The sequence below is a fragment of the Haemorhous mexicanus genome, chromosome 10 (assembly GCF_027477595.1).
Source record: "Haemorhous mexicanus isolate bHaeMex1 chromosome 10, bHaeMex1.pri, whole genome shotgun sequence".
Lineage (NCBI taxonomy): Eukaryota > Metazoa > Chordata > Aves > Passeriformes > Fringillidae > Haemorhous > Haemorhous mexicanus.
In genome coordinates, this window is record NC_082350.1 from 17,211,774 (window position 1) to 17,227,832 (window position 16,059).

The following is a 16,059-nucleotide window of genomic DNA, read 5'->3' on the forward strand; positions in this document are numbered from 1 at the left end:
CACAAATCTAGGAAAAGGGGGAATCACTAATAGGGATTTTTGGGTGCTTTAACTTTAATTTTTTTGTGTCTGACTTAATAAATTTTGGCTTATAATACTGAATAGAAATGGCATATTCAAGGTGAAGTTTTATTAAAGTTTTGAGACACTATTTTTATCCTGTTGTTTACAAGATAACAGGGCAATTATACATAGGACACAAAATTTGTTTTGGAAAGTGGTAGGATGGGAAGATACTAAAACATTTTAGTGGATTATATTTAAATATTAAGATTGAAACACTGACTGGAAGCAGTTTTCTTAAGGGAAACTTCTATTGCAGTGTTAAATTTCAAAACAGCAAGATAGTATTGTTGCATAGAAAGTAGTCCTGTATTAAGTCTCATGTTAAGTCAGCATACTCCAGGCTGTAAAAATCCACTCAGCCCACACCACCTCTGCTTTGGAGAGGACATTTCTGTGTGCATAAGGGCTTGGAGGTGGAGATGGAGCTGCAGCTTTTTACTGCTTCTGTTTCTAACTGTCCTCATGCCCTTGTGGCCCAGTAGGGGAGGGGGAAAAAGGATGTTGCTGAACTGTTTTGTGCCAGTAAAAATCTCAGATCATCAGATGGCTGGTTGTCAGTTTATGTCTGCAAGTTATGATGGTAAGCAAGCTGCATGCATAAGAAAGAACCCCAAACTTAACAAGTCTGTTGTTCTAACACTGTAATGGTAACAAAAGTAATAGAAGTGTGAAAATTTGGAAGTTCTTTTCCTGAAGCAGACTTCCTGTTTTGGCTCTTCTCACCTCAGTAACATCAGCTGCACTGAACGAGGAGAGAGTTTTGATGAATGTCTTTTCCTTTAGGAAGGTGCAGGATGTGCCATTGCTGCCCTCTCTGGATTATGAGAAGCTGAAGAAAGATTTGATTACAGGGAGTGATCGTCTCAAGGCTCTCTTACTGCAGGCTCTGCGCTGGGTAAGGACAGGAGGCATCCAAACCAGGATCCCTTTTGCAAACAAGATGGTTGTTCTGGTGGGGAGTTCAGCATGGCAGGTGGAGCTTGCTGAGGCTGTTGAGATGATGAAGGCAGCCCAGGCAGGGGGTGTCTATTTGTAGTGTAGCAGTGTCCTTCTCATCTGAGGAGAGACAGATTTCTCACACAAATATTATTTCCACTGAATATCCCAGATTTCTGGGATATTCAGTGTAAATAATTTCTGATGTGCTTTCAAATAAATTGTTGGTTTAGGCAGTTCCCTTTTCCACATATCCTTTTGGTTTATCTGCTGTATCCAAGACATACCTGACTCTAATCACCAGTTTTCCTTCATAATCAAGGTATTTTACGGGAACCTAGCTTTTGGTTGACTTGGATCATGCAATGACATTTCAGAAAAATTACAGATGACAACAGGAAGTTACATTTTCCTGCTGAAAAGGAAGATGTCTTCAAAGTGACAGTTATGAAAAATGATAATAGTGGAATTCTGATCAAGTTTCAGTGTCTGTTTTCACATAAAAACAATCTGTTTGTTCTGACCAAAATACTTCTTGCCCACTGCTCTGTCTCAGATGTTTAAGAAAAGCACCACATCTGTAACTATTAGAGCCTTTTTTAACTTTATGGGAAGTAATTCTGTATCCTTCCTGTATGGACAGTGATGACAGCTCCCAAGTTACAGTTTTGTACTGCGTCACAGAGCTGAAGTCAGGTCAGCTCATTTCACCTCTTTCCCTTAGGTCACTGAGGTTGAATTAGCACTCCCCATGAAAGAGGTTCTCAGCTATAGAGTATCAGCACCTTTAAAATCTCCAGGGGTCATCAATCCATAGTTTTGGCTTTTTGTGTTTTTTTTCCTTGTTTATTTATGTTGTTATTTATTTTAGCGCTTGACAACATCATATCCTGGAGAACAGAGAGACACTATCATGCAAGCCTACATCAGTAATGACCTCCTGGATTGCCACAGCAACTGTCAGGTCAGCTGAAACTGAGTTGTCAGTTGTCCAACTTCTGTGTGATATTGCTCATTTATGTCTATGAAGTGCTGATCATAAAATTTCCTTTTTTATTTCTCTCTGGAATAGGAGAAGAAAAAAAAGGTAGTAGTGCCAAAACTGGGTGATACATTTAGCTTCTGCATCCCAGTCTTTAAAAGTTGATGGCAAAGCTTTGCATTACAAGAGCTCTTAGTGTAGGCACAGTTTTTGTAGACAAATGGAAGTATATCACCTCTCTGTGCTTCACTTCTGTGAGTTGAACCGAAGCCTGAGGCCCTTTAAGTCTTGCTTATCAGATGCTGTGTTTCTTTTTGATTGATTGTGTATTGTTAAATAATACACTCAATTCATTTCAATGATTTAAGATAAGAACTAAATTAGGACTTCAGTCCCAGTGCCACTATGGAATGTGCCATTGTGCACCTGCAATGATCAGCTGTTTCTGTGAATTTGAGGTGGATTGGCACCTTTCTTTAGAAAGGGGAGTTCTGGTTGTGTTGATTTTGAAAAGTTGTTTCAGTCCCTGATAACCCAGTACTGTTGCTAAGAAAAGCACTTTTTTCATTGGTTGTAGTGACTTCTGAGCATATTTGAGTTTCCCAGGGGTTTTCTGTGGCTTTATTGTCTTTGCAACAGTCTCTTGTACCACTAGGAAGCATAAAAGATTATTAAATCAACCATCAATTTTTCTCCCTCTAAATTTCTGTAAGAGGGAAGTTATATGTAAAGCCTGAAATAAAACAGATTAGAAGTCATGTCAATGTGGTGGTGTTGGAAAGTTACTGAGATGCTTCCCACGCCCTTCATTGTCAAAGAAAAGTATTCCTTTTCAGGTAATATTACTGCATTTAAGTTTATCAACCAAACTAAGTTGTTTGTTTGTGGGGATTTTTTGGTCACTGACTGAGTATTAATTTTAGGTACCAGCTTTAACTAGACTGTGTTGGCTCAATGTAACTTCCACTCTACACCATAGAGTTTAATGGTGTTTTAACAGACTCAGATGAGAAGCTGTAATTTGCCTATTTGTTCATTTTTCATCTCTCCTTCAGCCCCCTGCCAATAAAAAAAGAAATTGTACATCATATTGACAAATCAGTATGCATTCAAAGGGTTTGGTTTTTTCCTGTGTAACTTTAATGAAGCTTTTAAAACATTATGGAAGACTAACTTTTGTGTTTTCCTTCTTTGTGATGTATTAACATCTGCTTTCTTTTTCAGAGAAGTGTCCTCCAATTATTATATTCTAAGAGTGAGGTAGTCAGACAGTATATGGCAAGGCTCATCAATGCTTTTGCTTCACTGATAGAAGGTAAAAGATTCACTGCAAAAAATAAGAGAACATTTTCATATAATGCTTTCTTATTGGTGCTTCACAAGTGCATGTCAGTGCCTGTGGTAATTTAGAGCCTTATTTGCACCCTTTTTCTAGTGATTCACTATCTTTTGTTGCATGCATTCAAAGCAGCTTTTCAGTATCTGGAAAGTTTTCATTTTGATGCTGTATATTCAGTATTTCTGACTTGTTTTGATGATTTGTGATCTGTGTGGGAACTTACTCAGATACTGCCTTTAACATAATCTTCAGTTTCTCCATGAGGGTTAAAGAGAAAAATCCTCATTAATTAGGTTTCCTGGGGGCAGACCTGCTACCAGGTTGTGCAATAGTAACTACTCTGGCTCCTGCATTTTCCTCTTCCTCACCTATATTTATTCAGGTGCATGACTGCTAACAATCCAGATGCATATATATCCGGCTTTCTATCTCTGCCTGTCCCAAATTAGCTCTTGATTTGCTGCTATTTTTGGAGCTAAGTATTGCTAGGTGCTGAAATCTCATTTGAAGTCAGTAGCAGGAGGGCACCTGACTTTCCCAAGCTCCTTGGACATTTCTGTTCTTTTTCTTGATTGTACAAGACTGCTAGATCAGAAAGCATATACTGAAAGTAGATTCTGTGTGGTACTGATTTGCAAGTGTGGACCTCTAATACCCCAAGTGTCTGGATTGAATGCAACTGATCTGCTACACAACTTTGTGCAGCTTTGTTTGGATCTTGGCACAAGTTTGTGCCTTGTCAAGAGGAAACTGAGGTCAATCCTGCTTACTTTTCCAAAGAGAGGGAGGTTTTCTGTCATAGCTGCTATCTCAGCATCTGTTCTTTCATCGCTTTTTGCACCAGGTCGTGCCTACCTTTCTCAGAACCCAACATTGCTGCAAATGCTGGAGGACAGACTGAAAGCTGAAGACAAGGATTCCCTTACATGGGAGAATGTTCTGGGGGCTCTGCAGAAATTCAGCCTCAGGTGATGAAAGCACAGCGTGTGGTGGTGACAGCAGGGGAGGAAATGCAGCCTAGTTAGGCTCTGTTCAGGGAGGAAAGAAGAGCACTTGATTTTCCCATAACAGTCATCAGAACCCCTGATGGCTGATGAAAGCAATGTCACTTATTATGGAGGAGAATTCAGTTTTGCTGACTGAATTAACCTGACTTCCTACCGGCTGTCAAGGCCCAAGTAAATGAACATCTCCTGCCACAGCCTTGTGTGCTTTGTATGTGTTCCTTAACTGAAGAAAGTGAAAATCTTAATGTAGAAAGTTCTGATGTTCCTACATAGAAAAAAGAGTTGTGTTACATTCCAAAGCATAAGGTTTTCATTATCCTTTCTGCAAACATTTTTCAGGGATTTCATCTTTATCCTGTTGACCCCCTTTCCTGGAGCTGTCTATGCACAGGCTGTCTTGTTTCTTACTTTTACATTAGCAGTCTGACTCAAGTGCCCACCACAAAAGAAATACATAAAAGCAGTAAAGGGCATGCTCTATTTATCAAATAAATATGATCTGAGGAATTCTGTTTTCACAGCAGTCAGGAGGAATACTGAAAACATGGAAGTTTTTTATTTTCTAAAAAGTAACAATCTTCTAGAAGGTTAATTCCAGATACTTGACATAAGGGAAACTTTTTTAATTTGTGGTCAGATGCTCCCTTGTTTTGCTTAGTCCAAGCCACAGACCTGCTGCAATATCCAGCACTAAGAAGCATATGAGCTTTCAGGACCAAAGCCAGGAAAGCACCTGCTTGGATCTTTGCAATTTAAATATAGTGCCTCTTGGAAATAATGTTATGAAAAATTCTGTTATTCAGTAAGACTTTTCTACCAGTATATACTTCTTTTTTTATGTTGTAAGGTGTAGAATTTTTATTGTAGACCATGGCTGGCCACTTGGCACCTTATTCAGCAACTAGGGCAACTACAAGTTGAGTTAAAAGAGCATGAGATTTATGAATCTCTAGAGAAAAGTGCAAATAGATTCAAGCAAAAACCTCATTTGTCAAATTGGCAGTACAAAAGTGCTACAGTGCTATGGCTACCTGTGACAGAAGAAGTAATTAGTTTGTTTTATGGATCTGTTGTGTGTAGCTGCCTTTTTAAACCAATTAAAAAAGACAATTGAAAATGCCATTTTAGCTGGAGTAAGAAGCCCTAGAAAACAATGAAGAACTTTGCCTCAGCAGTTCACAGGTTTAAAAAGAACAAAATAAGACAAAAGACAAAACCCCCCGATCTATCCAACAATGTTTTAGTCCTCTAACCATACGGGAATCTGCATCTTCAATTTCTTCAGGCTTTGTTAATTACTTAGTTTAGTGATTGTGCCAAAACAGGTAGTTTAGGGATTTTTTTTTTTTTTTGAGCAGACTATTGTATTTTTGATGTGCTTGTACTGGCTATAAATGTATATGAAAGCTATTTATGTTGTGATCTGACATTTGTGGTTTGTGATCTGATTTTGTATTTTAATCCTAGGCGCACACTGCAGTCAGCAATGATCAAAGATGGGCTCATTTTCTGGCTGGTTGATGTTCTAATAGACCCAGATTGCCTGTCTGATTACAACCTGGAGTACTGTGCTGCCTTGCTCATGAATCTTTGTCTGCGGAGTGCAGGTGTCTTACATTTTGAATTAAAACCTTATTCCAAGAAATAGATAGTGAATCTTTTTCTCCTGCTTTACCAGGATTCTTTCAAGTGACTACAGTCAGCAGCAGGAGCCACAACCAGAGATATTTGACTGTTATAACCAATGCTTTTGAGCACATCTCCCTTCTCGAGAATTCGAATTATGGGAATTCTAAAGAATTAAGTAAGAAATAAGCAATGGCACCCCATAAGATTTGATTTTTTATATTAGTATGTGAAGGCTGCCATTGCTACATTCAGGCCCACTTTTCAAAGGACACTTTGTCTCCACTTACAGACTCTGTGTTAGAGATTTCTTTGTAAACAGAAAGAACGGGGTTGAGGAGTAAGGGCGAGGAGCTTAACCTTCCCCTTGCTTTCACTTCTACAAAGCAGTGATTTCCCCCAAGAAAATAAGATCCTGTCTGTGTCCAAGAGACTTAAAAAGAGCATAAATTCAATTTCCTTTTAAAAAGGAAAGTAAGGTAAGGGTGAAAAATCATCTGCTTCTTGTAAGCAAAAAAATGCCTTTGTTAAATTTTTAAATCCCCTTTTTGTTCCATCCTGTCCAAGACCACAACTGCATAAATCCAGAGTAATTTCACTGATCTCAACTCAGTTATACTGAACAGCATTTGTCAGGAACAAGAAACAGTATTGCTCTTTGCAAACTATATTTAATATTAATTCTAAATAGTAAGAAAGAAACTTGCTCTGATCTGTTCAATTTTTCAAGCATATTTATGTGTTCTGCCTTTGCAGGGAAGAAAATATGTGCAAGTATCCCAAACCCCATGCTCAGAGTTCTTTCTGGTCTTCTTGACCATGAGAATCCTAAGGTATTTGTATATCAAGCTTTGGGTTAATGAAAAGGTGGAAAGAAAAATTTAAAAAAAGAAGAAAGGAAAAAATGTAAAAAGTAAATTGGTTTTGTTTCCTTTCTTAGATCCTTGTTAATTAAGTTGCATGAATTTTGCCTAAAATTCACAAATGCGTATATTTTATTTTGGTGAGCAGAGGTCTTTCTAGACAGAAGCATGTCTTGCTTTAACAAACATTGGCAGCTAAGAATGGCAGCTTTGGATGCACTTACCATGCAGTCCACATGCCTTGACTGCAGTTTCTGATGCTTCAATGTCATGCACCCAAATCAGCTCAAGCTTGACTGTTCATGAGATGAACAATATGTGATGCAAACCCATTGTGCAAAACATCAGGTGCAGGGGAACTTACTTGCTGTGGTTTTAAGGAATGCTATAAGAAAGTAGTAGACTTGTGACATTCATGAAGCTGCTTTGGCTTTGTCAGCCTGCCTGAGGCTACAGTGCTTGAAGCCTGTCATGAGTTCATGCTGGCAGGGACTTTTCCCTGTTCTTTGTCCTGTTTTTTGTACTCTTATTAGTGTTTGTCAGAAACCTTTTTTCTGCTTTTCTCTCTTTCTTTGCCCTTTTTTTTTTCTTTCTTTCTTATGGCTAGGTCAATTTGCAAGAATACATTATTAGAAGCAGGGGGGGCTGTTTGGGAAATTGGCATGCAGCACACTGGTTTAGATCAACCATATCACAGTATATTTGCATCCTAAAAGTTCTCTGCTTCCCATGTGGGAATTTTTGCAAGTCCAGTCTAGCTTGGTTAAACTCTTTGAAGTATAGTTATTCTATACTTTTGCTCTCATATTTTGATAGTCAGCTGGGAGGAATGTAAGAGTTTTTCTTCATGGTTTTACTATTTCTTCCTCTTAGGTCCAGTCATATGTGAATGGAGTACTGTACAGTATTCTGGCCATCCCTTCTGTCCGAGAAGAAGCCAAAGAAATGGTAAGTGCTGCTTTGCAGAGCATAAAAACCAACATCTCTGCCAGAGATGGCCCGACAGAGCACAGCAGGGCTGTGAGGTGGGAGCCAGGGCATTTTGAGAAGGGACCCCACAAGTGGCCCTTCCCCTTTGATCCTCAGGGAAGTATGAATTATTTCTCAGACACTTCTGCCATATTTCCAGATCCTTTTCCCAGGAGTGGAGCCCCAGTAGTGTGAAGGATTCTGCCTGAATTATAAATTAAAGTTGTTATTTTAGAATTGTGTGTCCTTCTAGCATTTTGTAGATTTCTTGTGGTCCCAGGAGATGCTTTCATCTCACCTGCTACTTCTTCCATTTATTCTGCACCATTGAGTAGCCACTAGAAGGACTTCTTGCTGCTTTTCCTTCTGCCTGGTATAGACATGGTTATTTGGGGAAGGAGCAGGAGGAAGGTTTCAGAACTAGGAGCTGATTTCCTGTGAAAGTTAGTCTAATAGTAATGACTGTGTTTCAACTTCTGAGTTTGAGGAAGCTGTTCCTGGGATAGCTGCATGTCTTTGTATCTTAAGAACGAACCCAGAGAGTTATGGGGACATAATTATTGTCAAATGTTCTACCTCACAGAGCACAGAGGATTGGAAGTGATCATAAAGACTTAAAGACACAACATCAAGGCTCTAAGGACCCATAAAGAGAGAGACCAGGTTCAAAGTCAAAGCTGGTTCTGTTTTCTGCTTTCTTTCTCTGAACCTTGCACTGTTGTCTCTGTGGATGCAAATTTTATCCTGTTCTGATGACTATTGTGTAGCGAATTCAGGAGGCAAAAGCAACAGATCTATTGTAAAAATTTGCTGTTCATCATGGACATGTCTCTGTTTAAGCCTCGAAGCAATCCAGAGAACATTTTTCTTTTGTCTGTGCAACACTTGGAGCTGGACACCGTGCTTTGCTTCACACTGCCTCAGGTTTTCCCTGACCAAAAAGAAAAAAAAAAAAAAAAAAAAAAAAAAAAAAAAAAAAAAAAAAAAAAAAAATTTAGCTAACAGATCTCTGTCCCTGTGGTGACATGAAACACTGATCTACCAATGTTTTCTGCTACATCCAGGGAATGGAAGAGATTCTGCGCTGCCTTATCAAGGAAAGAAATGAAGAGATGATTCGACAGATGGAATTTGTTATCAAGCAACTCAATTCAGGTCAGAACACAGGCAGCTATCAGAGCTTTAAATCTTTCACAAAAGCCATAAAAAAGCTCATGTTTTTACTTGGCATTGGAAACCTCAAAGAATTACAATAGTGTGATGGTCTTAGGGACGGTGAATGATGAATGTCAGGATTTGAAATGTATTTTAAAATTTCCTTTATGTTGTAGTAATAAGGAAGAAATAAAAGGCTGAGTAAGACACAATTCCAGAGTTTTGGGATCATAAAGAAAATTACCTTTGCTGTTTTCTTTCATGCCAGTGGTCTGATGGTAATGAGAGACTGCTGCCAACTGCAAAAATGCAGTAGAAATTTGTAAAACAGGATTTAGGGCCTTGGTCTGTCTGTGCCTATCTCTTGCTCTGTTGAGGTGTAGCTTTATATGAAATGGCTCATCCTGAATAGGGAGCAGAGACCATCCTTTTTGGGGAGGATGTTGGTGAGTCATCAGAGTTGTAGATGGTGTTAATACAAACTGAGAAGGTGGAATATTTATTCCATTTTCTGTTGCCTGTAACTGAAAGGAAGACTGAAGAAAGAGAGAGCAAATAATGAAAAAGAGATTAGTTCTGGTTGCATCTTTCTGTACAGTAAACATAGAACAAGTTGAACCGCTCTGTTTGACTTTTAGAAAGAGAACACAGCTTGTAATGTTTTTGTTGTTATTCTTTTACAAGCTAGAACTTTTACAAATTCTACCTTGTAAAAAAACAAATAAAATATTTAAGTACTTTATTACCACTATACAATGTTTCTTCTTCAAGGTTACAGAACCACTCCTCTTCTACCTGAAAATGGCATTTTTAAGAGCTTTTGTATGAGTCATGATTCAGATTTCCAGTATAAACTGGCCATTCTTTTCCTGAGGAAATAATTTTGTCCAAAACTTACAATAAGTATTCTGCATAAGTACTAACTTTTTAAGTACAAAAGCAATATAATATTAAAGTATTTTTAGGGAGAAGTAGAGTCTCTTATTAAAAAATGTTTTGAAAAATAGACGAATTTACAAGTGCACACACTTTCATTCAGGTCTTGTCAGTAAATACAGTGAGGTGTCACTGGATTTTCTGAGAAAGTAACTATTCCAGAGTGTTTCTATTTCTGCCATTTTCCAAAATATGAATTGATTTCCGTGATTTCTAGTAGAATACTTATAGGATCAAATTATTCCAGTAGTTGTCCTGAAAAGGACGTGTGTATGAGAAGCAGGTTAAATCTTGCTCCTGTAAAACTGAGGTGATAATGAGATTCTGTCAGGGTGTACATGTGCAACTTAACTGACACCATTTTGTTTTGCTTCTTTTTAGAAGAGCCATTCAATGATAGTATTGTGTCTGATGATGATGAGGAAGAGGAGTATGAGGAAGTAAGTAAAGTCTTTCTGGCATCTTTTAGAAAAATCCATAACCTTCTAGAAAGAAAATATTTGTGTCAATAAACCAGATGTTGGTTTTCTGGTTTTGCTTTTATGTTTGCTTAATTATTCTTGCATTAACAAGAAAATTGGCTCTGTTTCCATTATCTTTTTTTCATTTGAAGTCCTACTCTTTTATTTTAGCAACTCACCACCTCTGTGATAATTACTGGATTATAGCTTGGCATAAGTGAAGAGATGAGGAGTTACTGTAGCAGTAGGAATCTTGCTTTCAAGCAGACCTATTGGATTCAGTTAAAAAAATGTATATTGCCAGAATAGTTTATAAACAGGTTGTCACTTTTTCTTAAGGTATCATTATCTATTCAGGTTGTGACTTTATTTGGCTGTTTAAAAACTTTGAAATACATTTAGTAAATTGCTAGAATGTAAGAAAGGGAAACAGTTATTACAGATAAGGAATAAGTCCCATGAGAAAATAAAATAAAATAAAATAAGCATGAGAAACTATATCATAGTAAATATAAGCTGATTAGCTTTGTATTTCCTTCTCTGCTAATAAATGCATTCTGCACCAGTATTTCAACATCTTTTAAGAAGCTGTCTTCATAGAGCCGTGGGTGTAGACAACACAACATACTGGATCCCCTAAATTAAAGCAAGATGTAAATCTTGTGAGGGAAATGTTATACCCAGTTTTCACTGGTGGTGTTGCCATTTCTGCATTGCCATAAGTGCACAGTGAAGGCTTGAAAATACAGAGTCAGCACTTACGTGGGAGTTTTATCTTGAGGAAATCTGCCCCACTGCATTTTTATTTTATTCAGAAGCCTTGCTTGAGAATTTAAAAGAACAGCTATAGTAGATGTCCTGGAAGCAGTATTTGTGCATACTTAGGTGTGTGTATGTGTGAAAATACATTCATAACATCTGTTTGGCCCTGAGCAAGTCAGTGACATGGGGAGTGAGTGAACTGCAAAATGTTCTTGTATTAGAAGTGTTACTGCAGAACAGATTCACTGAAAACCATGCTTTTAGACTAAATATAAGGTTTTTGTCCTGAACCAACAAAGAATAAGACAGATAAAACTTAGTTGTGTCCACATTCTGGTAGCTCATTGCACATTAATGGGAATGACAGTGACTGAGGAAAACCAAGTCTAAATTTTTTCCTGTTGCTGCAGCATGACAGAATACATTTTCTAGTGCACATTGACCTTTTTCTGTTTTGAGAACAGATAAAAATGCAAATATCCTGACTGCAGCAGGTGTGGGGTGCTCTCAGCTGCTATGGGGTGCAGCATCATGCAGGATATGCAGCCTTTGCCTGGCAGTATCCAGGGAAGCCTTGCACTGGTTGTATTATTTATACAGTTTTTGTGTTGTGGCACAATAGGTGGTGAACTAATGATCCCTTTGCCTAAAGTTAGAGCTATGTGGAAATTCTAAGTTTAGAGCTAGAAAATAAGTTTTATTTAACAATCAACTCTCCTCTTTTTATTCTAAGGGGAGAGTTCTAAATGAATTCTAAGGGAATACAGTAAACTTTTCTTTTCTTGTCGGATTAGATTATTGTAATTGTTTCACCAGCTGCAGTCCTGAAGTCTGTTTTTTATTATCTTTCCACTCCTCCAACTGAAAAATCAATGCTTGTGGTGCAAGATGGGCTTCCTGGAGATTAATCATTAAAACTTCCCTTTGCTTAAAATGCTGCTTAACACCTTTAACTGAAGTTTCTAAGCTTTGAGTCTCTTGGGTGTATGGTGAGAATCCAAGGTGATAAAACCTTTGCTTGAACTTCAGTAGACTTTTTTAAAGGATACTGTCTTTTGTTGTGAAAACACATGGGTGTTTTCCTGAAAGGAGCTCCTTCCTGAAAGGTGTGGCATTGAATTGCATGATAATGTTCAACACTTCCATCACTTTACCTGTTCCTGGAATGAAAGGAAGGTGAATTCTCCTATTCAGTCCTACTCCTTAAATGAGTTGCTGCTGCTTACGATCCCAGCAAAGGCTCTAGGTCAAATCCTTTTGAAATGTATTTTTGCCACTGGACCATCATGTGATTAAAATGGACTTCTGGCATTTCTTATTATTTGACTCAAAAAACAGCAGTAGGCTTCTGTGTCCAATTCCAGTTTTTCATTAGCTTCACCATTATATTAAAAAGAAAAGCCAAATTTGAAACAGTTTTTAGTGTAACATTAATTGCAACACATTCTGAATCCTAATTGCTGCTGGGAACTATAATTCTGTTCTGCTACAAGGACATCTGGTTTCTTAGTCCCTCAGTTTAGAAAATACAGTTTACAAATATCATGGCAGTAATGCATAATGTTGTTACTTTGTTAAATAAACAAAGATTTGTTGACTCACTACCTCAATGATTGGAACTCTTTTGTATTTTAGAATTGCAGTGAGTTATTGTTCTCAATGGTGTTCTGTAATAACATCTGATGTTGTGATCTGGCAACAGAAAGTTTTGGAAAATTTTATCCAAAGTCTTGCTTTTATGTAACTTTTCAACCACTACAGACTGAATACATTTCAGGATATGTCCATATATTGCCAATGTTGCCAATTTAGTGACATGCTTTCAGACTGCTTACTGATGTTAGAATTTGTTGCTCAATATCTTTATTTATACCTTTACAACTTAAGAAACAACAAAAAGGCTCTCATGCAGCCTTAATTTGCAGATTTTGCTCCAGTTTTAATTATTTACAAGAGCATGCAATGTTCCCAGTGCTGTTACTATTACCTTTCATTGGGGTTTTTTGCTTTTATCTGTGTTTAATTTAGAGTTGATAAATTCTCTCCTGTCTTTGAACAGATCTTGTGGTAATGACTACTTTCTCCTAAACACTGTGGCTAAGATGCAGTTGAGCCTGTTAGAGGAAAATTCTGGGATTTCTAAGGGCATCATACATTCAGAAATTTAAGATTCTGTACTGTGTAGTGCTGGAGCATATAACCATATAAAAATGTCTGTATGTGTGCTGTTATTCAGAAATAAACTGGCTTTTGTGTTTGGCTGGTATGCTTTAAATTAACTAGTGTAGAGCTTAGGATACACTGGCTCATGGAGTACATACCCAGCCTTGAGATGTCAGCCTTCTGGGGTGTGTTGACACCCACAGACACAGTGTGTATTTCCTGGTGCTCAATATTCTCTGGACTGGTCTGTTAAATACTAACTTAATTTATCTTCAATATTTGATCTTTGCCTTCATTTTTTTATTTGACTTGGACCATCTTGAAAAGCTGCTTGTTAAAGTGAATATGTGATATTGTAGCTCTGATTCCAAAGCTTGGTTACAAGCTGGAGCTCTGTGAGGTGCCTGTACAGTGACAATTTATCAGACACCCTCTGATCCGCTGTCACTCAGCACCTGGCAATAAAATCAGAGAGCTGCCGTGTGAAAATCCACTTCAGCCACAGAGCACATCAAAAGAAAGGGCTTCATCACAGGGCTTCCAGCCATTGCCTTAACGGGCTTGGCTTCCAACATCTGCTGCCGCCTGTGAGCAGTGGGGAACAGGGCACCAATTGTGTTATTCCAGCAGTGGAGTGATGGCACATGGGCAAAGTCCTTATTTTGTACAGGGAGGCAGAGGGGGGACACTTTCAGGCTTGGTTACCTGGCAGGTTAAATAATGTCAGGGAGCAGGAGTGGCTGCATTAACCTTGTAAAACAAAAAAATTCTCCCAGACCTACTTATAGAGCTTATCTTTGCAACCTCCCCCCCCATAAAAATGCACTGTTGTGGACTTTGGAGTGTGGTTTCTTGGTGGGGGGGTGGGAGGTGATGGGTTGTTTTTTGCTTGATACAGATGATTGTTGCCTAGTCTGCAAGTGTTTGTCCTTTTGCCATCATCTATGTTATTTTTCACACATACCCAGCTTTCCAGGTAATTAAGAGCTGATTGTGATTATTTAAAACTGAGTCTAAATCTCACAAAAGTAAAACTGCTTTTCATTTTCGTTGTGCTCTGGAGTTCATCAGAGTCCAGTGGACATTGTTTTTAATGGAGTTTGTGTCAGACTCTCTACATAACTATGCAATCTATCTTTTTGGAATGATTTCTTTACTTTTTATCATTTACTGTTTTTGACAGTCATTTACATTTACTGTCACAACAGGTTTCAAAAGCAAAGACCATTTTCTTCATCTGGAGTGGGTCTGTCTTAGGATATCGTGTGCAGGACAGGAGAGAATTCTTTCTAGTAGCAAAACACAAGCAAAAAAACTGTCTTGTCCTTGTACTACTGGTTTTGGTTTGCTGGAGGAATCCCTCAAACTTCAAAATTTCCTGGCTTTTTTGATGTGTAGAAGCTGCAGAGCTTCCATGAAAGATGAATCACCCATAGCTATTCTGGAAATAGGTACTGGAGAGTGAATTCTTGGTAGTTTTTACTTGAAGTTGGTTACATTTGGGTTTGTGGAATAAAATCAACAGAGGGTTGTTGCCTTGTTGTATGATCTTTTTATCCTGAAATACTGATTCCAAGCTTTTTGTACCAGCCTTTGGGGTTTTTTTTAATTACCAGCTTTAAAGCTTTCTTGTACCCCTGAGTTTCTTGTTGCCTTTCAGGAGGACAATGACATCCTGGAGCCTGATCTGGACAAAGATGAGGTTTTGCTGCCTCAGCTGGGGGAGCTTTCAGGAGAGAAGCTGCTAACAACGGAGTACTTGGGAGTGAGTACCACTCCTTAGAATCTTAAAATAAATTCATTTCCTGGGTTAAGTGTTTTATTTCAGTCGTTTCACCTCTTTATTCAGTTTGTTGCTTGAAGAGGCAGATGCTACCTGCAGAGCAGTCTGGATCTTTCACAGTTTGTGTATGAGCTGCTGCTCAGGAGAAGCAGAACCAGTGTGAGAAAGGAGCTACCCTCTCACAGGGGGTGGTCAGGCTAGGGCTTAATAATAAGCTACAGGCAGCCTTAGGGTTCTAGTGCTACACCAGTGACTCTGAGCACACAAAGCAAAGTACTGAGCAGGTTAATAACTGGAACATTCTGCTGGTCTGAAATTATTTTAGAAAAAAGAAAAGTTGAAAAGTCAACTGCTCCTGCAGGCATTGTGCTGGATCAAATATTGTCTGCCTTACTTCAAGCAGCAAAAAGCCATTAAGTAAAAAAGCATAAAGTTTGTATTAATGCCATTTAGTGTGCTGTGACTAATTTGAGATATTAGAGGGCTGGAGCACCTCTCCTGTGAAAACAGGCTTAGAGAGTGGTGTTATTCAGCCTGGAGGAGAGAAGGCTCCAGGGAGACCTTATTGTAGGCTTTCAGTCTTAAAAGGGTCTACAAGAAAGTTGGAGAGGAACTTTTTCACAAGAACATGTAGTGATAGGACAAGGGGGAATGGCTTCAAACTGAAAGACAGTAAGTTAGATTAGATACAAGGAAAAAAATTCTTCCCTGTGAGGATGGTGAGGCTCTGGCACTGGCTGCCCTGGGAAGCTGTGACAGCCCCATCCCTGGAAGTGTTTGAGGCCAGGTTGGATGAGGCTTTGAGCAACCTAATGTAGTGAAAGGTGTCCCATGGCAGGGGAGTTGGAACTGGATGTTCTTTATGAACCTTTCCAACCCAACCCATTCTATTATAAATGTGCACTTTCGGGATTCCAGAGTCCAGAATCCTGACAATGAAAAAGTGACCTGAGAGAAGATGTTGTGAAAGATCTTTCAGTGATTCCAGGAAGTTTTATGCAGTGATACCAG

The 16,059-nt window shown here is 38.5% G+C and overlaps 1 protein-coding gene across 5 annotated transcripts in view; it reads left to right on the plus strand.

Annotated features, from left to right (window-relative positions):
• The window catches only part of ARMC9 (armadillo repeat containing 9), a 65,404-nt gene that overhangs the window by 24,034 nt on the left and 25,311 nt on the right, over nucleotides 1-16,059 (plus strand). For all 5 annotated transcript variants that reach the window (XM_059855581.1, XM_059855579.1, XM_059855580.1 and 2 more), the window contains 10 exons: nucleotides 850-961; nucleotides 1,874-1,966; nucleotides 3,209-3,299; nucleotides 4,168-4,291; nucleotides 5,798-5,937; nucleotides 6,713-6,789; nucleotides 7,693-7,767; nucleotides 8,853-8,943; nucleotides 10,261-10,319; nucleotides 14,926-15,030. In XM_059855581.1, the coding sequence (XP_059711564.1) occupies nucleotides 850-961; nucleotides 1,874-1,966; nucleotides 3,209-3,299; nucleotides 4,168-4,291; nucleotides 5,798-5,937; nucleotides 6,713-6,789; nucleotides 7,693-7,767; nucleotides 8,853-8,943; nucleotides 10,261-10,319; nucleotides 14,926-15,030 (967 nt within the window). The remainder of the gene's footprint in view (nucleotides 1-849; nucleotides 962-1,873; nucleotides 1,967-3,208; nucleotides 3,300-4,167; nucleotides 4,292-5,797; nucleotides 5,938-6,712; nucleotides 6,790-7,692; nucleotides 7,768-8,852; nucleotides 8,944-10,260; nucleotides 10,320-14,925; nucleotides 15,031-16,059) is intronic.